Source organism: Prosopis cineraria, unplaced genomic scaffold (assembly GCF_029017545.1).
Source record: "Prosopis cineraria cultivar Desert tree isolate PC_DT_omini unplaced genomic scaffold, ASM2901754v1 PC4, whole genome shotgun sequence".
Lineage (NCBI taxonomy): Eukaryota > Viridiplantae > Streptophyta > Magnoliopsida > Fabales > Fabaceae > Prosopis > Prosopis cineraria.
Window position 1 is genome coordinate 34,084,855 of NW_026555335.1, and position 27,844 is coordinate 34,112,698.

The following is a 27,844-nucleotide window of genomic DNA, read 5'->3' on the forward strand; positions in this document are numbered from 1 at the left end:
CTCATAATTCTATTCCATAGTTTTTAAATTCACAGAAAAAGGTTAATTAATTACGTGGATCATCATGACACACACAATATAAATATAGGAAATAGAAAGCAAAATGAAAGTACGTGCCTCTGTTTGCAGGAAGAGTTTGCAAAGTAGATATTTCCATGGGATTTTATTGTTATTTTCTCTTGAAACAAACCCCTTTAACTATATATATGTATATATATTCTTCAAACGCATACCACAATTATAGCATTGATTTTAAGCAGAGTGATCCCAAGCTTAATTGCAGTAACACTTTAATTTGTGTTATGTATAAACAAGCTTGCTATAGTTGATTTAACTGATCTGATAATTTCTCAAGCATTATCTGTCATCAATGCACGAAGAAGGTGAAATCGACTTGCCGCTACAGCATCATCCACGCTCAAAAAGAAGGACTCCTTTCCAATCTTATCAACAAACTTGGAAGCTACCAGCTTCTCCAAAACCTCTATTCTTGGATTCACTACTGACATCTGCATATATAATAAATATACATATAAACATCTCTTCTGTCTACTGTCCATATAAATAATAAATAGCAAAATTTTCAACTGTGATTCAATGGCATACCTTCTTTCCATTTTTCTCCAGGACTTTATGTAACTCCAATAATCCCTCAATAGCAGTTACATCAATGGAGGTCACTCCTGCTCATGTTTAAATACTTAATTATTTTTGCTTAATGTATTGATAAGAGAATGCATGAGAGAGTATACAAAATATATATGTGCCTAGACGATTACTTCACTGGAAACATAATTACATACTAACCTGATAAATCGAGTATGATATGCTCTACAGTTTCCCCGGTACTAGAACTCTCCTCGCATTGGATATACCTCATGATCCTATTTCATAGTTTTTAAATTTATAGAAAAAGGTTAATTACTTGGATCGTCATGATATATATATATATATAGAGAGAGAGAGGGAGGAAATAGAGCACAAAATGAAGTATTACATACCTGTGTTTGATGTAGGAAGAGTTTGCAAAGTAGATAGGAGAACCCAGTTGAATAATGAGAACACCTGGGGTTATGGTGGAACTTGGATAATGCTCAACGTCTCTGTACAAAGTCGAGTCTGGTATCTTTTCAAGCCTGCATGAGTTTGGTCTGGCCACGTACAGCAATGCCCTCACCACACCAAGTCCAATCTTCTCACAAACACACAACCACACGTTTGATCAGTTATATATATATATATATATATATATATATCAAGACTTATGTACTTAAATTTATATAATTAAATAAATACTTTCATCCAATCAAATTAAAACATATAAATTTTAATGTGTCAATAATATTAATAAGAAGAAGTTATTATCAACAAATTATTTATGAAAAATCTATGTGCGTTAATTTAATTGAAAATAAGAATTTTAAATACATAGACTAAATATATAAAGTATCCTTTATATATATATATATATAAGATAACCATTATATCATTAGTGATATGTTCATGGCTTAGGGCTAAGATGTTGCACATAGTGATAAGAGCATAAAGTGGATAAAGTGCAAAAGTTGTAAAAATATTGAAAATGATTTGAGGGGTTTAAAATTATAAAAGTAGTGGGGGCAAATATTCAAAACTTTTCATACTTATTTGTGAATTTTCCCAAAATCAAAGAAGCATGAATGAAACGGACTGAAACGGACTAAAACAGATGCATGAGAATTACAGAAATGAAGCAAAAATGTTGTTCCATTACACCTTCATTAAGCCAGAAAAATGTCTAGCATTTATGTTTGTAATGTCTTATTTGTTTGTTTGTTTCATTCAAAGTCCTAGCACTATAAATAGGACTAGCTTTGCATAAGAGTCAGTTTAGACTTGAAATAAAAATCAAAGTTTTCTCTTTCGTTTGGTTTCTATGCCATTTTAATATCAGAGTTGGTCCACAGAGCGAAAAAGTGAGGTAGAGTTGAGGAACTATATCGAAGAGGAGAGAAGTTCAGAGGAGGAGTCCCTGACTTGCTCGAACCCTACATTCCACGCATTTTCTCCAAAAACTAACATTAACATCTCGCTCAAGAGGTTTGAAAATGTGGAACAAGAGGTTCCTCGTTGCCGAAAGTGTCTTCACGTGCCTTCACACATCGTTGCCTGAAGCCCATGCATCGTCGCCGTCTCTCCATGCGTCGCATGCGCCAGCTGAAGGTTAAAGACAATGATATCATCCGCCACATCAATTCTTTAATCGGTCAATAGAAGCTCAACCTAGTTAAATACTGACACGTGTTATCACACCACATTACCCTACCCAGTTAGTCATATTTTTCAAAATTACATTTTCACCTAAATCTTTTCATATTTTTATATTGACCCTTACCTTTTTGAAATATCATATTGACCCTAAAAGTTTTTAAAATTTCATTTTGACCCTAAATCTTTCCTGAGATTACACTTTTGCCCCTTAATTTTACCTAAATTCTATTTTGACCCCTATATTTTTCATAAATTATACTTTGACCCCCTATACTTCTAGAATCTCCATTTTTACCCCCTAGACTTTCCAAAATTCTCATTTTGCTCCTATTCTTTTCAAAATTTCCATTCTATCCCTATATCTTTTCAACACTTCTATTTTACACCTCAATCTTTCCAATATCCCTAGCCTTGACACCTATCAAAATGCCTCTAAGATGCAAGCATGTGCATAAGGTTGAGATGGAAGAGATGAGATGTAGGATACAAGAGTTGGAAGCCATTGTAAAAATGCAGCGAACTCTGTTAAACAATAACAAAAAAAACCTAAAAGGAGATTCGAGAAGCAGCAGTTCGTCATCCACTGACAACCGTTGCCGTCCACGACAACGACAATTTTGTCCTAATGACATCAAGGTAGATATTCCTGAATTTGAGAGAAGATTCCAGCCAGATAAGTTTGTAGACTGGCTTCAAATTGTTGAACAAGTATTTGAATACAAGGAGATTGCAGATGAGCAAAAAGTCAAGATTGTTGCTTTCAAACTCAAGAAACATACTTCCATTTGGTGGGAAAACCTTAGATAGAAGTGAGAACGTGAGGAAAAGTGCAAGATTGAGACCTGAGAGAAAATGAGATGCCAGCTTATCAGGAAACTTTTGCCAGATAATTACCACTAGGGTAACTTTATCCAGCTACAAAATCTTTGACAGAAGTCTTTATCTGTAGAAGAATATACTAGGAAATTTGAAAAAATCATGATGAAGTGTGACATTTAAGAGAAAGAGGAGCAAATAATAGCCCGATACCTTGCAGGCTTAAACACAGATATCAGTCGTCCATTCCAGCTTCAACAGTAATGGACCTTATATGATGTCATCCGTCTAGCCATGCGTGTTGAAAAGCAGATGCCCAAAAGATCTTCTTTTCAGCCTTCTTCCTCCAGAGGTTATCTAGAAGCCCATAAAGTGGAATTACAGCAAACTAACTCCTTAAGCAAATCGTAATCTATCGCTCTACCCAAACCATCACCCAATGCTGCTAAGGAATCTGGCTCTAAAGTAATCAAATACATTAAATGTCAAGGATTTGGCTACATTGCTGCAGATTGTCTTACTTAAGGGTTGTCACTATTAGGGAAGGACAAGAGTATGAAGCACCTAAAAAAGATGAGGAGGGGACTGAGTTTTATGGCACTAATCCAGTATATGACGAGGACAGCATGCCTGCTAATCAAGGAGAAGCATTAGTGTTTAGACGAAGTATGCATACAACTGTAGTCAAATAAGAACCTTGGTTATGACGCAATATTTTTCACACTTATTGCACGGCCCAAGGAAAAGTTTGTAATGTCATAATTGATAGTGGAAGCTGTGAAAACGTCGTATCTAACTACATGGTGGAAAAATTGAAGTTGCCAACACAAGATCATCCGCAACCTTACAAGCTTTACTGGCTCAACAAGGGGAATGAGGTAAAAGTTTCTAAACAATGTCTTATGACCTTTTCTATTGGGAACCAATATTATGATAAAGTTTTATATAATGTTATTCTTATGGATGCATGCCACCTTCTCTTAAAGAGGCCATAGCAATATGACCGGCATGCTATGCATAACAGGCAAGCAACCACCTATTCTTTTATGAAAGCTAGTGTCAAGCTCACGCTAGCGAATCTACCACCCAGTAAAATTAGCCAATCTTCGACGGAATCTAGTGCCTCTAAGCCATTAGTGTCTTTGATGATTAAGGAGGAGTTTAAGGTGATGAAACCTAAAGCCTAAATCATGAGCTTTATTATGGTGCTTAAGGTGAATGACGAGTTGGCCAATTCACTAAGAGTCATTTTGTCACTATCAAAATTTTTAGATGTAATATCTGATGAGATACTACTAGGGTTGCCTCCCATGTGAGACATACAACACGCCATTAAATTTATTCGAGGAGCAGTCATTCCTAATAAACCTACTTATAGGATGAGTCCTTAAGAACATGCTAAAGTCCAAGGCAAGTTGAAGAGTTATTGAAGAAAGGATTGGTTCAAGAAAGTGTCAGCCCTTATGCTGTACCTATTCTTCTAGTACCTAAGAAGGATGGGAGTTGGAGAATGTGCATTGATTGTCGAGCCGTCAATAAGGTCACTATTAAGTATTGATTTCTAATATCTCGGCTTGATGATATGCTAGATCAATTGCATAGTACTACTACCTTCTCCAAAATTAATTTTCATAGTGGGTACCACCAAATCAGAATTCGGCCAGGAGATGAGTAGAAGATTGCTTTCAAGACCAGAGACAGCTTGTATGAGTGGAATGTGATACCTTTTGGGTTAACAAATGCCCCTAGCACATTTATGTGCCTAATGAATTAGGTATTGAGATCCTTCATTGGCAAATTTATTATTGTGTAGTTTGACGATATTCTTATTCACAGTAAGAGTTAAGAAAAACATTTAGATCACTTGTGACAAGTTTTGCAAGCCTTGTGTGAATAAAAGCTTTATGCAAATCTTAAGAAGTGCACCTTCCTCATCAGTGAAGTTGTGTTCTTGGGTTACATCATTACCGTAAAGGATGTTCAAGTTGATCCAAGCAAAGTTACAGCTATTGATGGCTAGCCAATTCCAAAATCTATCCAGGAGGTTCGAAGCTTTCATGGATTAGCTTCTTTCTACAGAAAGTTCATCTATAATTTTAGCTCTATTGCTACACCACTTATAAATTGCACCAAAGGAGAGAAATTTTAGTGGACAAAGCAAGCTCAGTAAAGCTTTAAGGAGCTTAAGAAGAAGTTGATCGAAGCCAATCCTAGCTCTTTCTAATTTTGACCAAGTATTTGAAGTTAGCTGTGATACTTCTAACACCAGCATTAGCGCTATTTTAAGCCAGGAAGGCCATCCTATTACCTTTTTCAGTGAGAAGTTCAATGATACCAAGCTTAAGTATTCTACCTATGATAAAGAATTTTATGTCATTGTTCAAGTTCTCCAACATTAGAGTCATTATCTCCTAAATAAAGAGTTCATACTCTTTTTCTGATCATAAGGCTCTCAAGTATTTGAATTTCCAATAGAAGATCAACCATAGACATGCCCGTTGGAGTGAACTCTTATAGTCTTATCTATTCCTTATTAAACATAAGGCTGGAACTTTAAACTCCATAGCTGATGCTCTTAGCCGTTGACATGTGCTGCTTACAAAACTGTAAACCTAAGTTATTGGGTTTGACCTTATCAAAGTGTTGTATTAAGATGATCCTGATTTTTGAGGAGTATAGGAAGCAACTATAAATCAACCTTTTCACTAGTTCTACAAACATGGTGGGTTTTTATTTCGAGGCAAAACCCTATGCATGCCACAAGGTTCCTTCAAAGAAGCCATAATTTGGGAAGCACATGACGGTGGATTAGCTGGACATTTCAAAGGGGATAAAATAGTTGACCTTGTGAAAGAGAACTTTTATTGGCCTCGACTTAAATGGGATGTTAACAGGCATATACAAAGATGCAGAATTTATCACTTGGCCAAATCTAAGGGTCAAAATGCTATAGATTTTGTTCTGGGTTTACCATGGACTTAAAGGCAAAAGGATTTTGTCATAGTAGTTGTGGATCGTTTCTCAAAAATAGCTCATTTCATTCCATGTCAGAAGACCAACGATGCTGTTCAAGTAGAGATTTGTACTTTAAAGAGATTGTACGTCTTCATGGCATTCATAAAAGTATCACTTTTGATCATGATATAAAGTTTCTTAGCCACTTTTGGTGGACGCTATGAAAGAAGATGGGAAGTAAACTTTAGTTTAGCAACACTAGTCATCCTCAGACAGATGATCAAATTGAAGCTATAAACAGGATTCTTGGTAATCTTCTTCGCAGTTTCGTGGGAAAGAATTTGAAGCAGTAGGATCTAGCTCGTTCTTGCTCAAGTTAAATGTACTTACAATAACTCTGTCAATCAAGCAATTAGGAAGTGTCCATTCAAAGTTGTTTACGACACTCGTCCCCTTAGTCCGCTAGACTTAACCCCTTCACTTGATAAGCAGCAATATACTTCCGATGCTAACCAAAGGGCTAAGGAAATCAAGAAGTTGCATGAACAAGTTCGTGCACGAATACAGAAGCAGAACTTGAGATACAAGACTTAACGTGACAAGCATCGGAAGTATCAAACTTTTAACGTGGGCGATTTGGTTTGGATACATTTACAAAAGGAACGATTTCCTAAACAACTAAATGCCAAGCTGTCCCCAAGAGATGATGGTTTGTTCAAGATAATGCAAAAGATCAACAATAATGCTTACAAGGTGGAATTACCTGGTTCTTATGGTGTATCTGCCACCTTCAATGTTGCTGATATATCTCCTTGCATTGATCACGATGTCGAATTTAACTCGAGGACGAGTTCTACTAAACCTAGGGAGGATGAAACGGATGCAAAATGGACGCAAAACAAATGCATGAGAGTTACAAAAATGAAGCAGAAATGTTGTTCCATTTATACCTTCATTAAGCTAGAAAAACATCTAGCATTGATGTTTGTAACATCTTATCTGCTTACCTATTTCATTCAAAATCCTAGCACTATAAATAGGACTCGCTTTGCTGTAAGAGTCAGTTCAGATTTGAAATAAAAATTAGAGTTTTCTCTTTCGTTTGGTTTCTGTGCCAGTGTAAATCCACTGCTTTATATACACACACTCATACATATGTTAATCAGCCTATATATATGCATGCATGCACGCGCGCACATTAAATGTTAAATTGTCTTCTCTTCCAATGTTTTCTCTTTTCTCTCCTTCTCTCTCTTTTTATGCTACGTTTCGCTCTCTTTCCTCTTCTCTTCTTCTTTTCCCTCATAGAAAGTATGTAGGAATTGAAATTATAAGTCATTCTATACTAACAAGCTATAGATAAGAGCTGATGAAGAGATGTAAAAGTTAAAATGTGGGGAATACAAATAAACTCACAGATAAGAAGAGACCGATGTCCAAGCTGATGAAGATGACTCCTAAGAAGCAAGAGATGCAAATGAGAAAGTCAAACTTGTCGACCTTGAAGAGATGGATGGCCTCTTGATAGTCAATGAGTCCCAACATAGCAGACATGATGATGGCGGACAAGGCCACTAGAGGAGTGTATCCAAACAAAGGAGCCAGAAATATGAGTGTCATCGCCATCAACACTGCTTGTACTATGTTCGACATCGCTGTCTTGCACCCTGCGTTGTAATTCACCGCACTTTTCGAAAATGGCCCTGAAAAATAATATATATATATATATATATATATTCATTAACTAATTAATTATAGTTATAAATATATGTATTTATGTATGTACTTGCCACTGGTCAAATAGCATGAAGTGAAGGAGCCTAAGAGATTCATGAAACCAAATGCGATCATCTCCTTGTTCCCATCATGAGGGGTATTTTCGGCCACTGCAAAGCTTCTTCCTATTGCTATCCCTTCCTACAAATAAAGAAAATTAAAGTAAATAAATATATTTTGAAATAATGTTACTGATGAATTGGAAATGAATTATTATTCTCACCGCCAATGACAAAATGCCTGTGATAATGCCAGCTTTTAGGACTGCCGGTAGATATTTAGGATCGAAGTTTAATAAACGAATGGATAAAGGATTTAAGCCTCGATCCAAGTGTCCCACCTAAAAGATAGTACAGCGCATGAATATGTGAATACTGATGCTAAGAGAAAGAAGAAGTGAAATTATTTTTATTTTTTACTCTCTGACGCTTCTTCACAAACCATGCACATGAATGGCGCACGCAATTTTTGCCGCCTTTTAATCATATCCTTTGTTTGAATGGATGAGAGATTGAGAGTATGTCACTTGAGCTACAAATTAAACTCTTGGTGAAGTGAAATTATTACTCCCTCTTAAAAATTACATATTAGGTTTTATGCGTGCAATTAAATCGAATCAAACCCAACTAAACGCTTACTTATATTAATATTTGCAGAACTACATTTTGTAAAAACTACAATTTGTAAACAAAAGTTAAGTTAAAAGTCAATTATTATAAAGTGATTTATGTTTCAATATTCTTTTGTAAAAAGCCAATTTAATAAACTAAAACTTGTTTAGATGATATAATTTAAAAGCAGGTTTAGATACATTAGGATATGGGCTGGTAAAAAAAAAAATGACATGAGTTGTATGCTCCCTCACACGCATATATAAGTATGCAATTAGATAAATTAAAGAAAAAATATTAAAATTAAAATTTTAATTATAAAAATAAAAGTTATCAATGTAGAAAATATTTTTAGATACTAAAAAACTTAATGAGATATATTTAAAGAATATATATATATATAACAAATAATACAAATGTTAAATTTATAAGTAATAAAAATGTCAAACTTCAAAGGAAATGCGGAAGGATAAATATGTTATTCAATAAATTTAGAGTAAAATATAATGACATCTCTTTAAGTTTGTCAAAATTACAGAGTCTTCCCCTTTTATGTGTTCAAGACCTGCATTGCAATCTATTTTTTAATATTGATAGAAATATTTTGTTTAAGATTTTAAAATATTTTATTATATTAATTAAAATCTGTGTAAAAATTTAAAATTATTAATCTGCCCTCATAATCTAATGCATTCTCTCTCCTCCATTTTTAAAGAATATTATGGTTATATTTTCATCAACATTTTACAAAATATTAAAATTAATAAAAATAAATTATACTCCCTCTGTCCCAAATTATAAGGCATTTTTGAAGAAGTTTTTTCATTTCAAAATATAAGATATTTTGGATAAATTAAAATTTTATTAAATGCATTAATTTTAATATTACCCTTTCTCTCTCTATAATTAATTTTCATCTCTTTTCTTTTCAATATATTAAATGATGAGTATTTTTAAAAGTTTATATTTTTATTTTGAAAAGATAAAGTTATTAAGTATATTTAATGAGATTTATTGGTATGTAAAATTTTGTCTAAAAATGTCTTCTAATTTAGGATGGAGGGAGTACTAAAATTAAAAAAATGAATATTAATTATATTAATTAATTTATCTCCTGTTAAATTCTTAACTCTTTTTTTCCAAAAAAAAATTTAATTGATTAAATTTTATTCATATATGCCTGAAATATTATTTTTGTCTTATATCCTTAAAATTTAAAAAATTATTATATAAATAATTTTATATAAATAAATCTTAAACAACATTTATTTAAAGATGGGTATTTTGATCCAAAACATATGATTTAATGATTAATTAATGGTTGGATGGAAGGAAATGGAATCTTTAAAATAAAGAGGAGGTATGTGTTATGTAAATTTTAATTTCAAGGAAGATTTATATAGGTTTTAAAAATAAAAGAAAGGCCTATATAATTAAGGTGTATTTTACTCATAAATTTAAAATGCATTAAATATTGCTAATGGTTATATTTCAACATAACTAATGTAAAAGTTTTAAAATCTAACTTTTGGCCTAACAATACTTTGGGGGGGGGGATCATTTGCCAACTATTTTTACCCAAACATAATTTTTTTATCCCTAACTAGTTTTTAAGCCTATAAATTATAGTATAAGCCAACTAATTAATGAAATCCTAAACAAGCACTAAATCTATTTGATTTTTTTTTGCCAACATAAATCTATTTGAATTAAATGGACTTTAAAAAAAAAGTGAAGGGAGTAAATAGGTGGGCAAGTAATTAATTAACTCACAATTTGAATTCCATGATTTTGGCCTCTGACAAAGTGGGTGAAAACAGCTCCAACGATCACTGTTAATATTGGAGCTACAGCTGCCACCCAAAAGAGCTCCTTATTTTTCTTCTTCTGCACGTTATGTAAGGGTCCCAAAAACAACAATTTGTAACACAAAAAGAGAAAGCAAAATTGACTTAAAAAGAAAAGGGAATGAGAAAATGGCAAAGAAATTTTAAATAGATCAATTAATTTAAGTTAAATTTTAAGTATTAAATTTTAAAAATTTATAATTTAATTTTTTAAATTTGTAACTACATTGTGATAGTTTTCAATTTATTTTTAAATTTAAATATGGTTAAAAAATAAAAAAATTATTTTTTGTTAGAATTTAAAATATAAATTACAAATTCATTACAACGTAGTACAAAATTAAGGAATTGAATTGTAAATTTTTAAAGTTTGATACTTAAAATTTAATTTAAATTAATTAATTTTTTTATAACCTCTTTATCATTCTCTCAAAAGGAACTCATCAGTCAAAATTTAAAACAAAAATAATGTGGGTCAACCCATGAATTGCCGAGTAAGGGTTGGGAAAATCTGCTTCCTCACGACCTAGTATTTTCCAAACTCGAGCCGCGAAAAGTGGGTTAGCATATTGATAGTCCAAACCACCAACAACATAATTTTGAAATGAAAATTAAAGCAAATTAAAAATGCCAAAAATAGCCACACCACATCCTCAATATGTACATACGCTTGTGAGTCTGTTAACTATACCTATCCTTTTGCCACGCAAATCCATGAATGAAATCCAAAACAGGCCTGTACCTGAACGAGCCTCATTTTTACAAACTCAATTTGTCATTTTTTGGTGGGCTTGCAGGTTGACCCGCAAGGGCGAAAATAGATGTTGGAAACCAGAAACATGAGTGAAATTAAATATTAAAAAAATGATATAATTTTTCAAAAATAAATTATTTTTTAATTCATATAAATATATAAGTTCAGAGAAAAGAGGGATCACTTACCACATGCTTAGTGAACATCAAGAAAGCAACGAAGATGACACCCATGACTGTGGGCTCCCACCTCATCTGTCTTAAGCAAAATATTCAAATGTATAAATAAAACTTAATTTGTTTCCCATCAAGAACAATAGAATGTAATTAAATAATATATAAAATTTTCTATTGGTGAATTTATATAATGATCAAGTTAAATGCTGAACCTCATGCTTATTGACCACGATAGACTCGAGCACAGAGACGATACTTGTGTGATTAGTGAAATGTTTCATTCCAAATATACCCTTAAGTTGTTGCAGACATAGCATTACGGCTGCCCCTCCCATGAACCCTATTATCGTCGAATGCGAAAAGAAATCCACCAATATCCCTAACCTGTAAATTTAATTCAAAATAATAGACATTATTACAAAATTAAAGTTATTAAAAATAATAACATATAAGATTTTATTTAATTAAATTAGTATAATTTATTGGATTGAGCGTGAATAAGGCGATACTGTTTGTCCAGGCAAAAATTCCTCATTTAGTAGATATAAATATCTCTTTAGTGAGAAGATAAACAAGCGGACAGAGAAAGTAAGAAAATTTTACAAGTATACCAAAAACAGACCTGCTTTCTTAGGAGGTTTTTTTTTTTTGTATGAAATTTATCAGAATTCCAAATTAAAATTAAAAATTGTATTAAAAATGATACTGTTTAGTTTATAATTAATTAATTACTATAGGTCCGTGAGATTATGGGTTGAGATTCTCACCGTAGAATACCTAAAGCAGCCTGAAATACGCCGGTGACGAAGGTGGTCGTGAAAACCAAATGAAGAAACAGCACAGGGTCGTCCTCCGGCTTCACGACGCTCGAAATACTTTGGTTTATAAGTAGCGACGCCGCCGCTATCGTCCCCACCGCCATATGTCTTGAACTCCCGAACACGGCATACACTAGCGGCGGCACAAAACTGCAATCTGATTTCATATATACGATTACGCATACAATCACTCTATTCGCAGAAGAAGAAGAAGAAGAACTTACAGAGGCCAATGATGGGGGGAATGCCGGCGAGTTTAGCGTAGCTAATGCCTTGAGGGATTGCGAGGCTGGTGATGGTGAAGCCGGCGAGGAGGTCCGACCAGAACAATCGGAGACTGTAAGTGGAAAGCCATTCGAACATCGGAATGAAGTACCGTACTCCATTCACAAATCTTTCTCTCGTCGTGCCTCCGCTTCTGAACTGCCTGAAAGGGTCGTCTGGGAACAACGTTTCTTTCAACGCCGACTTCATTTTCTTCTTAAACCCCCTCGGCGCCACCGGGAAGTTCACAGTGTGGCGGCCGTCAACTTCCGAGGCGGCGGCTTCGTTGGGGATCTTGTGGATGGAATCCATGAATTCGCCGGCCAGAAGGGTTCACAGAAACACTGACTGATGAGTAAAACTTCTCCGTATAGAGAACAGGGGTCAATTAACTGCTTATAGTTTTCGGCTAATTGAATAATTTTTACATTCGCATATCACTTATATTTCAGGAAGAAAATCTTTTAAATTTGTTGCTCGTTTTAGCCAGAGCTTTGAACTGTTGACTTCTTCACAATACCCAATATAAATCTTAATCCACATCTTAGGTGTCCTTAGCATTTTTGTGTTAACATCCGTCCAAATTTACTTTTTAGTTAATAATATTTTTAAAAATTTAATAAATGATAGGGAAAAATAATATCATGTAATTCATATAACCAACCTCATTTAGTGAGATAAGAGTTGTTATTGTTGTTGTTGTATCCATCCAAATTTAACTCTATCTCCAAGCCACGTCATTTGTATAATGATAATCTGACAGCCGCAATTTGAAGTTTTTTATTTCTCATTTCACTATTTTTTTTTAAAAATAAAAATATATAACCTAATCTATAAATTAAAAAATTCAAATAAAAAATAAAAGTTAACAACATAAATTATATAAATGAAAATTTGAATATAAGAACTCTTGATAAGCTATAGGGTCCATTTGTTTAAAAACTCACAAACAAAGAGCGTTTTAGATAGTCTTTTTTCTTGTAAAAGTGATTTTATAAAGTAAGTGAATTTTATAAAATTGATTTTTTAGAAATTTTACTAAAAGCATAAATTATTTTGCCTGTGACTACTTTTTTTTGTAGATGGAAATTTTGCCTTTGATTACAATAATAAAAATTCTTTATTATTTAATCAAAAGTTTAGATTGTCTGATATCTTTGTTTATAAAAAATAATTTATTATTGTTCTAATAAGAATTTAACTTATAACTCATAACATTGTAAATTTAAATTCTATTGTTGATGTAAAAAATCTTGTTAATTAAGATATATATGTTTGGTTTAAACCCAAAACTCAATTTGGGTGGCTAAATGGAGGTTTGGGTTTCAAAACTAATGTTAGACCATTTTAATTTTGTTTGTAGGAATGGCTTTAGGCTCAAAACTAAGGCCTGATAAGAAGTTGAACTTTTTTTACTTTTGATTTTTGTGGTTATTTATTAAAATATAAATCATGTTAAATTAATTTTTTAAAATAATATTAAATATAAATCACATTGCAGTGACTTACTTTTTTCCTAATTTTAATTTGCAAACTTCAATTTTTAATAATTTTAATCCAAATACAAGGAAGGATATGTAAGTAATAATTACCTTTGTAAATACTTTTTGAACTCAAAAGCATATCATAGCCTTGATATATAAGATCGAGATTCAATTAACCTAAATTTTCAAATTATAAAATAAAGATTTATTATTTATTTATTTTTAAATTCTATGTTATGATTTTTTAATTCTATTTATTTAAAAAACCTTAAATGAATATTACAAAATTTAAAAAATGAATTTTTCAAAAATTGTTTTTTATTCAGATTCCACATTTCTTAGTGTCCCTTATCATTGTAAAATCCAAGGCTTCAGTCCGTATCTAATATTTCATGCATTGTCACATCATCTCAGGTTAAAATAATTTAACTTTAAAAAATAACTTTTCATACTATATTTTATCACTTTATTATATTTTTTTATGATGATGACCCATATTAATTTTTTTTATTTTTCATTTTCAAAACTTATTCTAAAAAAATAGTGTATATTTTTTAAAACCTATTTTTGTTAAATAGGTTAAGTCAAAATTTAAATAAGGTAGAAGGTAGGTCCTTGCGGGCTTATTTATATTTATGTTTGAAAAAAAAAATCTGTAGAGTAATTTTTTAAAACAAATTTTGAAAATAAAAAAATAAAAAAAATCAGTATGAATCATCATCATAAAAAATATATCTAAAGTGATATAATAAAATGTGAACAAAAATGATGTCATAAGGTATGAGATATTGGGTATGGATTAAACGGCTTGGATTTGTCACCGTTGAGGAACATTGAAAAGGGTAGAATCTGAGAGGATTTGCTTTCATGGCGGGGCCTGATTAGGATCTGGTCTAATATTTAAACAAACCTACTTAAGTAAATAAGTCATGTATATATATTTTAAAACCTAGCCTATAGGTCTATCAAGCGTATTTTTTTATAATTTGATTTTAAAAAATAAGTTAATAACATAAATTATTTAAATGAAAATTTGAGTATTGGAATTCTTCATTATATATAAGATCTATTTGTTTAAACTCAAAAAATAAGTGCATTTTAGATACTTTTCACTCCTAGTTAAAATTACCTATTGGGGGAGAAATTTTTTCATTGCTTTGAAAAAATATAATAACTGGTTCCTATAATAACATAATTTAACATCGTTAGGGATTTGAGGAATAAACATCATCCAATTATATTAAAACTATAGAAATTAAAAACTAAAAAAATTATAAGAATTAATAATAAAATTTAATAAAATCATAGGGATTAATAATTGTGTTTTTTCCCTTGCTTTTCATTTTCTCTTCTACCTCTTAATCATACTTACTTAGGGGTAAGAAAGGCAACAATACACACGCACACATGGAAGATAAAATAAAGCTTTTGGAAACGATACCAAATTATAGTGATTACCATTTGAATTATTCTGCAAAATCAGGATTTATCCAAATATTTATGGTGTGAGCGTCAATCACAGTTCAGATTAAATATTATATTTTCTTGCCTACTATTTAATATTTAAACTTGAGGGATCAAATTAATAACTGACGCAAATTGGATCGATTAAAAATTTCATTTTTTAATCTTCTTATTATTAGGTTATTAATTAAAAAATGCAGGCCGATTTCTTCAATCGAAGCGATAAAAAAGCAACACAATTAAATCTGAAATTCTGCATTAATTAATTCTTGCGCGTTTCCGATTTCCCCACACACACGATATGATCATATAAATGTGTATCACACGCACGATATGATCATATAAATGTGTGCGTGTGTGCATTCTTTCTCAATAACTCGCTGGGAAAAAAAAAGAAAAAAAAAACTACTTTAAGTAAATAATAGCAAGATTCTCTCATCTCATTTTCCTTTCTCATTCACTTCCATTTTTTTCGTTTTCTAACTATTAGTAGATCAAGATTTGGACTGTTTGTATTTAATTTCTTATAAAATTATTATTAAAATATTTAATTATAAATAAATAATTAAATTCAAGCTGTTAAATTTTAATTTGAATATTTTTTTAATAATATTGAAAACATCAATTAACTAAAAAAAACCCCCAAAAAGTGAAGAATGTCAAAGTACAATAAGTATTTTAGCCGAAAAAAATACAATAAGTTTGCTTCTTTTCATCAACCACCTCCTCCAAACATAAAGGTGGAGATTGATCAAAAGGTCAAGAATCTAGAGTAAGTCTATGAGAAATTAACCTGAGCTAATAGGTGAACACAACTATGAATAAAATTAATAGAAATCTACCTGTCTCAATTATACATCAATCTAGCTTAATTCTTCTATATCTTCATCAAATTAATCCAACATTCCAAAAAAAAAACAAAAAGAAAAGAAGAAAAAAAATGGTAGGTCAGAATTATTTTGGTAGACTTGTTTGGCTCTTACTTACATTTTCATATACCATGCTAGATTCTCAAGGCACTTGATTGCTCTATTGTATACTCTCTGTCCCCTAGAACCAACGTGACACCAGCAATGGCTGAGGATGTTAATGGGCTGGTTAACTCATATCGCATAATAGAAGATGACTAGGATACACATGGGGTGATGATGTCAGCTCATTTTATAATGTGACAAGCTGAGCAAATATTGTATTGAAGATAATATTGACAACTTAGCTTCTAGAGTACTTAGCAATTATATTACTTAAATTTATCTTTTTTCAATCGATCACTTTTGTCTTTATATTCATATAACTTCATTTTGTTCCATATCAGGGATTTTTCTGCTGCTAATATGATAGGAGCAAGAGGTTTAATGATCCAAGTGATTACTTTTCTGCTAATTTTCTTATCTAGATTGTCTATCATGACTTTTACAATTTTTGGGTTATTGTAACTAATGAGTGAATTGAATTTGCTAGTTGCATGAAGCACTCTTTGCTGCTACATAGTATGGTAAAGTTGAAAATGAGAACATTGCTTGTGCACTAAATATGTTGGAAAGAGTTTGAAAACTTAGAAAAATCGTGCATTATTCATTCATCTCATACGGTAGCAAACTACTATGAGCTGTTTTAATATCATTTTAAAAGGGTTTTGTTTTTATTGGTTCAAATTAAGGTCTAAAGAGCGAAGAACTTAGGTATGCATGAAAGAAGAAAAACTGAAATTTTCTAAAGTAACAATTTTTAATTTTACTATATATATATATATATATATATGTTACACTTATAATTTAAAATTACTGCTTATTGGGCTTTTAGGCTAAAGTTATGAATCGTAACAACTCTAAACAACATTTCAAGGCTATTGCTTATAGGTTTTAATGAAGTGTGGCCAACAATTTTCATAATTCTTGCTACATTTTTTTAAATGTTCTTAAAAGGCAAAACAAAAATGTTGCATACAACGAGCAGTGATATGACTTAATTCAGGCATTACATCTTGGAAGAATTGCTTGATAGCATGTCAAATATAATTATGGTGAGAAGTTTTTTAGCATAAGTATATATCAATTTTTGCAAAATTTGATCACATTATAAATTAAATATAGATTAATTTTAGTGCAAGTTCTGATCATACTCTAGGGTAAAATAGCTATTTTTTAGCATTATTGTTTCTACTACATATTCCTTCTTATTGCTCTAAGTTTCATTTTCTCTTATTCATGATAGATATATGAAATCTCTAACAATAAAAAAGAGGACATCCAACACAAATGGTTACAATATAAGCCACATGAAAAATGTACACCATAAAGTAATTGCTGCCAAGGCACAAACATTAGTTGCTAGCATGAGAATTGAGCATTCATCCACACCAATCCCAAATATTTGACACATCGTATCTGGAAAAGTCATAAAGGAAACAAATATATAGTCTCAATTAAATTAAAGCCATGGAATAGTTTAAACTTTTTTCCAACTGAAAGGACAAAAAAGTGTTGCTGCTAGCTATGTATTAATCCTCAACATCTCTTGACTGCTACAGATAAACATGTTGCAAATTAAAGAAACTAGATATATGGAGTCTATGGCTTATGATCTTAAAGAATAGCACATTGCTAATGAAATTGATTTGTTGGAAGTTACGCAGAAACATAAATAGTGTTTGAGTAGGATAATTAACTTACTTATGTTTATTGCAGGTGGAAGAGCATAATGAAGCAACAAAGCAAACTTATACAATGGATCAGGATGGATCATGCCGATACAGATTGCGCCTTTAAGAACGCCTACGCCAAAGGCTGGTAAGGCAATATATCTAACAACAATGACCCCTATAATGATTTGATATTGTAAAGTTGATCTTCTTAAACCTGAAGAAAATCTAGTATGTCATTAAATTATAGTTTATTTTTGTTAGAAAATATTTAAATGAAATTAACCTAAAATGGAAGATGATCATGTTTTAGGTTACCTTTTACAATATATGCCCCAACTAACAAGCTTAAAATTGGAATAGCTGCATCACTACATTTTCAAAAAAAAAGTAAAAATAAAATAAACATATTTGAGCAATACAATAAGTTCTATTATTGTTCTTGAGCATAATAAAGCAATGTTTTAATGTACATTTTTGGTTAGGAAAGATTAAAAGCCAATTAGAACATATATTCTATTTTTTCAGTCTGCTAACTTGATACACAAATTAAGTTATGGTTATCAACATGAAAAATATTATTTACCTTAGCATGGATACTGTGTCATCAATTACATGAAGAGGAGCATTTTCACCTACTAATATGTTTTGAAATCCAGACATTGTACCTATTATTGTGCCAATCACCTATATAAGAAGAAGGATTAGGAAGGATCCTTAAACCAAACAATAAGTCTTGGTAAGCTATAGCCCTATTAATTAAAATGACTTTTTGAAAGGAAATTTCTTTTCTTTCCTAGATTATCCAGTACTTCCCTTTCACTATTTTTGGTATAATATAACTGACGATAGTCTAAAGTTATATCATAAAAAAGATTCTTATGATAATGTTTAGAAAATTTTAAGTTGGTTCACATATAAACATATCAAATGTCTTGCACTCATTCCTTGAAAGTAATGATTACATCATAGTTTGTATACATAAGATATACAACGATGATCCTTTAGTACAATTTTAGTATTTCAGATATGTTTGTGTACCATATGCATATTCTTGATATAATGTGTCAGTCATGCTAGAGTTTATGTATAGGTGTAGGCATTAATGTGTGTACCTATATATATTCTCTATCAATTAATGAAGAGAACCAACAAAAAATAGTGTTAAGAGAAAACTTTTATCATACCGTTCCAATTGTTGCAGGTGCTATCAGGGCCTTTAAATTGACTTTTTCGGCTAACATTTTTAACAGATTCATTATCTTCGCAAGTTTTGTTACCTGTAAACTCTGTAAAAGAATGTAAGTGTCAAATTACCAAGTCATACTGCATGTAACATTGTAGAGAAAAGGAAAAATAACAAAGGCAATAATGTCCTTGCTCATTGCTCAGGTGTAAACTAGTAAAAAGTATTTTATGCATGCATATCATATTGAACTCCATTCTTGCCATTCCTATTTCGTCAGTAGCTAAATAATATTTGAACAAATTACATATTAATTATTAATATGTGCTCCACATATTGATATTATGTTTCAATAGTAAAAGTCTAATGGGAGCATAAATATTCAGAGGAAAGTAAAAAAATTAAATATTTTATAATAAAAGAATGTAGAATAACATTTCCTACTCCCTTAGGCCTTGTGATTCCAATTTCAACAGCATTGTCTTGGTCATTTGTTTGCAAGATGTTATTCATAGTGATTGGCAATCCTATGGAACTTGTTGAAGAGTTCTCAGGATTAGTTATTGGGACAAACACCCGATTCATTTGGGAAACATCAACTTGACTTAAAGTTGAATTCTGACATGAATATCGACGGACAAGGTTGTAAACATAAGTCCAAATGAAAATGCTTCCTATCTGAAAAATAAAAATAAAAAAGATGAGAAATTTCATATTGGTTCATAGGTTCTGAAGTTGCTACTTTAGTTGAACATACATGTTCCCAATTATTTTTTTAAGCATAAAGTGCCTTACTGCCAAGGATAGAGAAGCATATGTCATTGCATCTCTATTACAAACATCTTTATCTCCAAACAATTTGCTTCTTTCCTTACATACAGCTGGAATGATAATGAACGGTATGTTTCCCAAGCTTCCTATTCACATCCATTGAAGTAGTTAGAAACATGACATCCTTAGTTTGAAAGTTTGATTAAGAGGACTTTTAAATTTTAGAAATATGCTACTAAGTTTGATTTAACTTGCCTGCTGCACAGCATGCCACCACAAGACCATGTAAATGACGAGGAGGTCGTGTTATTTTAATTAATAGCCATCCAAGAGCAGACCCAATGATGAATGTGAGAAGAATATTTAATGGCAAGAACCACCTATATAATTAGTAAAATCATAAAACAAACAACAAGAAATAAATGAAAAAAAATTCAGTAAGATTTCCTCTTATGAAGGAATTTAAAGGAAATGAAAATGCAAATAGAGGGGTAACAAAAAACAAACATACAGCATAAGTAGACTACTTTTTAAATTCGCAGAGTGGGCCATGTTGCAAAGAGTAAGAGCTGGGGTGAAGACAAAATATGCCATCTAGGGGGAAAAATGGCAGAAAGAATTGCTTATGTTAGTTGTTATGAAAACATGCAATTTTTTCATTTATCTTATAGTTGCTTTTTTTTTCTGCCAATGTAGTTGATAGTTTTATGAGTATGGCAATCATAGGGATGGAACTTACATTATTCAGGTACTTCCTGGCATTCTCACCCAATATATCAAACCGATCCAGTGCAAGAATTGTCCCAATAGCAATTAGCAAAAGTACCTTTATGACTGGCATTAATGCTATAACAAAAAGATCCCCAAACTCCATGATATCTTCTTCCTGTAAAACCAAAAAAAAAACAAAAAATGAAAAAAAGTCTCACTTCTCCTGTTAGAACATTTTAGCAACTGAAATTACTAATGAAGAGATAAAAAATAATGTTGCTTTTGAAACTAGGGTTTTCAAAGCTCTTAAACCCTTAGTCTGCATGCTTTCTTGTTCAAGCATGATCATATTATAGGAGAATTGCCATGTAAGCTAGTTAAAGAAATTTTTGTTAGCCCCAAAAAGATTTCAGATATGAATTTTAACTAGAATACATCACCCACATGTTCTGTGTTGACGACTGGTTATGAGTTCATGGATAAGGTGTGATGCTTCAGTACGAACTTGCCTGTACGAAGTTGATTTTACCACTATAATAGGACATTGAAACATGAAAATGATGGGAAACTGCCTAGACAGGTTCAACCAGGACGACGAAACTTTTTTTGTCAAGAGTATGAGAAAAAATGGCATTATGATGGACAGTTTCCATCAAGTTTAATTGTTTTATCGCTCACAAGTATCCTCTTATATTAAATTTATTTGTTCTAATGCAAGTATGGGTGAGAGATCTAGCCGTGGTAACAGGTATTTGTAAAAGGTTTAGAGCTTTGTGGGCAGCAAAAGATTACCAGAATTCATGTGATCACTAACTGTGCAAAGGCATTTAATTTACTCATCATGACGAAGCAAAGATTGTTTTGGTGTAAAGATTGGGTATTGCGCTGTAAATTGATGTGCAGAGATACTCATCATCAATTAGCTAGCATGGCTCTAGAAACTGTAGAAGCCCCTTTTTGTTTAACTTAATTTATATTGAGAATATCGTTTTTCATTGAAAAGACTGGGGAAAAAAAAGTTTATCATCAGCTTCATTTGGAGACAGAAATTCAAAAACATGTATTCACAAACCAGAACAGTGAGGCAGAAAGCATTATAAAATTAATCGGAGATTGAGTTCGAAGTTCATACCACGTCTTGAGCTCATGCCACCGTAAATTCAGTTCAGGTTTAACACGAAAACCAGAGTCATATTGGCCAAAAAAAATATATCATAGATATACACGTGTGTAGTGATACACTTTAAATCCCAAGGACACCAAATTAAACAAACGAACCATTTTCACTTGCGAAAGAGCAGTGGACTGGACCTCGTGAATATGCTGAGAGGTTATTTTCTTTTTTAAAAAAAAATTGTTATCTGATACATATAGGCTTCACAATTGATGAGGGTCACGATTGAGCAATGGCCTATAGAATATGCTGAGAGGTTAGCCAGAAACGAACGATCGTGATTTGTGAAACGGACGCATGAGATTTGCTTCAAAATTTTGATGACGTGGGCAAAACTGGAGAGGGCGACAGTTTGACGGGTCTTGACAATCCTTGGTATGGTTGAAGAAGCCACAGGTTTGGAAACTGGACGGATCTCGGATTTGATTGTTCGGCCCAAGTATGTTCTCTATGGCCTCGTTTGATATGATGTAATAGCTTTTGATGGAATTGGAATTGGAATTAGAATCAGAATTGGAATCAGAATTGGAATAGAATTGAATTATAAAAGTATGTTTGGTATGTCAGAAAAATTAGATGGAATCCTTGCATTACTTTTGTTTGGTATGCAAGACATGGAAATGGAATTATACTTAAAAGACAAAAATACCCCTATATAAAAATTAAAACAAAACATAATAAAAACTTAATTGTGTAACAATTTTCTTATGTATTTTATATATTAATGAAATATTATATAAATTATAGATTATATCTGTAACTATTATTCACTAGCTTGGGCCAAACAAAAAGTTTTATCATCAGAGGGAACATTTTCTTGAAAATAAAATTGGCAATGGTTCCCATCCCTTCTACTTTAAAATAAATACACTAACATGTAGATTTAGAAGAAAAATGTCAAACAAATCAATTCTACTTCTTATATCAAAAAAATATTATAAATATATAAATTATATACAAATATTATATATAATACTATCTTATATATATTATAACGTTTTATATATAATGAGCAAAAATATCATTCACCCTTTTATACTCCCTTTTTCTTTTTTTTTTTGCTAGCATATGAGGGTTTTTTTTTTTTGAGGGCAAATTTGTCTTTCTGGAATTTGTATGAGGGCAAAAGTGTCTTAAAAATTGCAATTCTATAGAATTGCTCCCAATTCCATAGATTTACATAAGGAATTCAAATTAGCTTTTTTCCATAGAATTAGGATTCCCAAGAATTGTAATTCATATCTACCAAACATCACTTTATTCAAATTCCTATCTCAATTCCATTTCCATCTTTACAATTCCAACCTACCAAACATGGCCTATGTGTCTTGGATCTTGAATTGCCATTGCCAGCCCAATTCTTGACCATTCGTACGAATGACAAATCAGAAAATATGCTTCTTGCTGAGGCCGAATTGATACCATATTTTTAAAGTAACTTAATGTGAATCCACATGGCTCGCTTCCCACCTGAGAAGAATTCACAAGAGAATCTGGAGAAGAAATTTATTTTCCATTTACTGAATTGAATTAAACAATATGATACAATGTGTATTTATAAACCACAAGGACCCAATGAGGCAGACCCCAAAAAAAAAAAAGAATTTAGAGTTAGGCTTAGTAAAACTGCAAATTTTTATGTTCAGGCCAAGCTTGGTCGGTTCATGCTTAACCTAAATATTTGAATAAAACTAATTATTATATATATATATATTAAATATTAATTAAACCTTTAAGTTTTAATTCATTTTGTAATCCTAAGAAATTATATATTACTCCTTTCAAAGTTTTATATGGATTTTTTGTTTGTATATTTTTATTAAATTATTTTATTTTAATCATGGTTAGGTAGATCCCGATTTAAGCACATTTATACCACTTAATCTTAAACCATTACCTTGACTAATTCAATGACAGATCTTGTTTCTATACTCAAAAGTAGACCCACATTAAACATGGCCATGACATCAAAGCTTGATTTAGGTTGGCTAATAAATCGGTGAACTAGTCTCTTATAGTCAAGAGTTTTAGATTGGTAGATCAAGTTGAATTTCATATTTTTTTTTCCTCCTTGCTAAACTTGAAATGACATTGTTTTGAGTTAAAAAAATATAAAAAAAAAATAGAAGTGTGTCATATTTGTGCTTTAATAACTTTGTTTTGTTAGATTATGTGAGGTTTATATATGAATGATCCATTATGATCGTAGATTCGTGCCTTTTTATTTAAATATTACTCCTTTGAAAGTTTTATATGAATTTTCTTGTATATTTTTATTAAATTATCTTATTTTAATCATGTTGATATTGATTTGACCACATTTAGACCACTTAACCTTCAACTATTACCTGGACCAATTCAACGATAGAACCGGTCTCTGTACTTTGATCAAAACTCAAATTAATATAAAATGTTTCACATACACCCTCATTATACTCACCTGACACTAGATATCAATTCCTTGCGCTTGGAACTCCAAACTAGTGCATTTCGACAACATCGCAACATATCTGTGGAGCCAACAATGTAATAATATACATATATATATATATATATATATGGATCGTAGTTGAGGATTAAATAATTTTAATGGGTGGATAGATAGAACTTGCGCTTTTGTAGCAGAACATGTGGTGCGAAGAGGAAAGGAAGGAACTACAGAAGCAGAAGCTGATCCAATGTTAACAACGGCTCGTTTTTTCTTCTTCATCATCTTTGGGAGTATTCCCTTCGTCATCCAAGTGGGTCCCTCAAGATTCACTTTCACGACGGCATCAACAATCCCAGGATCATTCTCATGACAGAACCTCGGATATGGTTCTCCTATGCCTGCATTGTTGATCAGAATTCCCACGTCGTCTAAACCCTCCGTCGCTTCCTCCATCTTCTTCGCTATTTCTTCCCCATTAACGTTCTCAAAGTCAATCACTAGCTACAAGCTTTACTTCGACTTCGTCCCTTCGAGCTTCTCTGGGCTTCAACCGACAAGAAGGATGTTGAGCCCCTTGGAAGCCAGTTCAAAGGAAAGGGCTTTACCGATTCCGTTCGGTCGAACCAGTGACGATAGCCCATGAACCGTAGGTTTTGAGATTCTTGGGTGGCCTCAACACCATAACCCACACCTATTTCGCAAGTGATATCAGAGCTTTGTGAAGAGTGATGAACTTGAAGGAGCATGTTGCCACCAGGAAAATATCTGGCCACTTCAATTCCATTATGATACAGATCGATTAAATTCAGGGGAACCTCACTAGTTGGAAGATGGACTTATTGGAATAAATTATGTTTGATGAGAAGATCCAGAAATTTTTTTATCAACTTGATCCAACTTTCATGAGGAGATCCGGATTTTTGTCCCAATTTTTTAAATTACTCCTTTGATCCTTATTATAAAATACTTTTAACTGTTTCACACATTTAAAAAAATTATTTTTTTCTTAAAATAATAAAAAAAATGAGATATAATTTTATTTTTATCTTTAATTTTAAACAATAATACAATTACATTAAATATTTTTACATTAATTAAAAAAGAGTAAAATTAAAAAAATAATTTAATTATTATAAGGTATCTTATATTTTAGATTAAAAATTATTTTTAAAAGATGTTTTATAAATAAAATTAGTGGGAGTAATTGCAAAAATATAAATATGTTCAAGTGAAAAGGACTGGGTCAATGAGCTTGGGAAGTGTGGATTTAAGAGAAATTGAAGGAATAGAAGGAGGAACCACGTACGTACGACGTCGTACGTGTTTGTACGATGACTTGTCTCTTTTTTTGGGTAGAAAGAATGCGATGACTTGTCTTTAATTTCTTCATTATTAGTATGATGTTTGAATCCTTCACGAGCTGATGCAAAAAGGCCACCAAACAAACGAACCATTTTCACTTGCCAAAGAGCAAAGGGCTCGAGCTCGTGAATATGCTGAGAGGTTTTTTCTTTTTTTTTTTTTAAATATTGTTATCTGATACATATAGGCTTCACAATTGAGGAGGTTCACGATTGAGCAATGGCCTATAGAATATGCGGAGAGGTTAGCCAGAGACGAACGATCGTGATTTGTGAAACGGACGCATGAGATTTGCTTCAAAATTTTGATAACGTGGGCAAAACTGGAGAGAGCGACAGTTTGACGGGCCTTGAAAAACTTTGGGATGGTTGAAGGAAGATGATTCAGAGCATGTTTGACAATTTGTTCTGATAATAGATAATAGTTTCTATTTTTTAAAATAAAAAAATAAAAAAATATTTAATAATGTATTTTTAAAAAGTGTTTTCAAAAATAAAAAATAAAATATTATTTTAAAAATTATAAAAACAGAAAAAATTCTGTGATATGAGATTATTATTTTGAAGAATAAGGAAAAAAAATGCTTATTTTCATTATTTTTTATTTTTAAAATATATTTTATAAAATATTAATTCTTAAAATAATAAAATAAAAATAATTTTAAAAAGGCCCTTTTGTTTTCTGCGATGAGTCCTGGATCTTGAATTGCCAGCCCAATTCTTGGACATTCAAACGAAAGACGAATCATAAAATATAGTTTTTGCTGAGGCCGAATCATGAGTCCAGGCACAAGCTTAATGTAAAGTAACTTAACGTGAGTCCAGGCACAAGCTTAATGTAAAGTAACTATCAACTAATAAATAATCATTCCAGCCACAAAATTATTGGGCAGGTGAATTATTGAAGCAATTTAATAGAGATAATTTTGGAAAGCTAATAGTAAATGATAATAATTTCTTAATGAGTTAGAAAATTGAAGCTTATAAATCTTATTTTGCTGGTTTTTAATTTTTTTTCAAATTCGCCAACCCAATGTGGTTTGAACCGAAGTCAAAGTCAAAGTCAAAGTCAAATAAATGAGACATAACAAAAATCAACAACCGGACAAAGGAGTTCTTACATGTACTCAGTATATTATATCATTTATATTCTGTCTAATAAAAATATTAATATATATTATACTAATTTAGTTAAATAAAATTTTATGTATAATTATTTTTAATGACTTTATTTTTATAATATAGAGAGTGGATCACATGGTGTACCAAATCTATACAAGAATTTTTCCACACATTAAGACAATCCTTATATTTAATTTTCTTATATTTTTATTTAGAAACACACATAATAATAACTGTAATCATAGCATTATAACATGTCTGTTACGTCGTAGTAAACTCTCCTTCGACGCAACAGATCATGCACAAATAAAAAAAAAAAAACAGAACAGAGAACTCTCTGTTTATTTCATTAATCATCTAATAACAGAAGTTTATAACAGATCTATATAATATATCAAAATTCTAATTGTTGCCGTTTACTTGAGATCAGATGCTTGTAATGCTTTGAGTTTGGAATACTTGGCAAGTCCTCTTTTACGCATATAAAGATGTTGTCCCATGAGATACCAATTTACAAGAGAATGAGGAACCATTCGCAGTAGAAGACATTGAAGAGAATGTAAGAGGTAGGGCACACATAGACTCTCATCTCATGATAACCAAACCATCTGATGCAACCTTTTCTGTAATCCTTGGCCATTGGAATAAATAATGATGTCTTCAGTTTTACCATCTTTGTTGCCACCAACATTAGTACCTATATGCATAAATATGATGTTACAATATTAGGATCTCAATTCATATAAGACAAATAAGATTAAGCAAAGTAATATGCGTACTTGAAGAATCCATAATTGATTGTGATACCTCAATTATTTCAAATACAGGTAAACACACAACCTACTACATCCCACTAGTTTTTCAATGAGTGCAAAGATAATGAAAAAGATAAAAAAGAGTCATATGCATTAGTTATCAATTATTGCATTATATGGATCATATCAAATAATCGCCTTAATAATTAATTAATTAAATAATAAAATCTCACATTATTTTTGACTCAATCAACTAAAAGATAGAGAATAATTGACGGCTATAGGGTTATAGATTGGACCTCTATTTATTGGACTTACTTGTGTAATCCACCTATTACGGTTCACACAAAATCATAACGACCAATCAATTCGGACTAAATTAATTAATGCAAATTCATAATATTTATAAATATTTCAACATATGACCTTTTTTAATTTTAAGCAAACAGATTAATAAAATGATGGTGGTGGACCTTT

General features: G+C 31.5%; 2 protein-coding genes and 1 pseudogene across 2 annotated transcripts; all 3 read right to left on the reverse strand.

The window, feature by feature from the left end:
- Positions 1-262: 262 nt before the first annotated feature.
- LOC129308976 (probable sulfate transporter 3.5) lies at positions 263-12,579 on the reverse strand. The gene is made up of 12 exons (XM_054950330.1): positions 12,228-12,579; positions 11,953-12,160; positions 11,398-11,569; positions 11,198-11,263; positions 10,182-10,295; positions 8,021-8,137; positions 7,812-7,938; positions 7,438-7,724; positions 1,002-1,192; positions 808-884; positions 607-683; positions 263-509 (listed from the first exon to the last, which is right to left on the reverse strand). Exons 1-12 carry the CDS (start codon positions 12,577-12,579, stop codon positions 351-353), a joined length of 1,947 nt encoding a protein of 648 aa, XP_054806305.1. The 3' UTR covers positions 263-350.
- A 4,898-nt stretch (positions 12,580-17,477) lies between these two features.
- On the reverse strand, positions 17,478-20,687 carry LOC129308977 (protein PIN-LIKES 3-like). Its single transcript, XM_054950331.1, has 10 exons — positions 20,553-20,687; positions 20,325-20,407; positions 20,065-20,193; positions 19,838-19,955; positions 19,478-19,720; positions 19,044-19,145; positions 18,443-18,543; positions 18,175-18,227; positions 17,888-18,034; positions 17,478-17,602 (listed from the first exon to the last, which is right to left on the reverse strand). Exons 1-10 carry the CDS (start codon positions 20,685-20,687, stop codon positions 17,478-17,480), a joined length of 1,236 nt encoding a protein of 411 aa, XP_054806306.1.
- Positions 20,688-21,955: 1,268 nt separating this feature from the next.
- On the reverse strand, positions 21,956-27,404 carry LOC129308978 (very-long-chain 3-oxoacyl-CoA reductase 1-like; annotated as a pseudogene).
- Between the last annotated feature and the right edge of the window lie 440 nt (positions 27,405-27,844).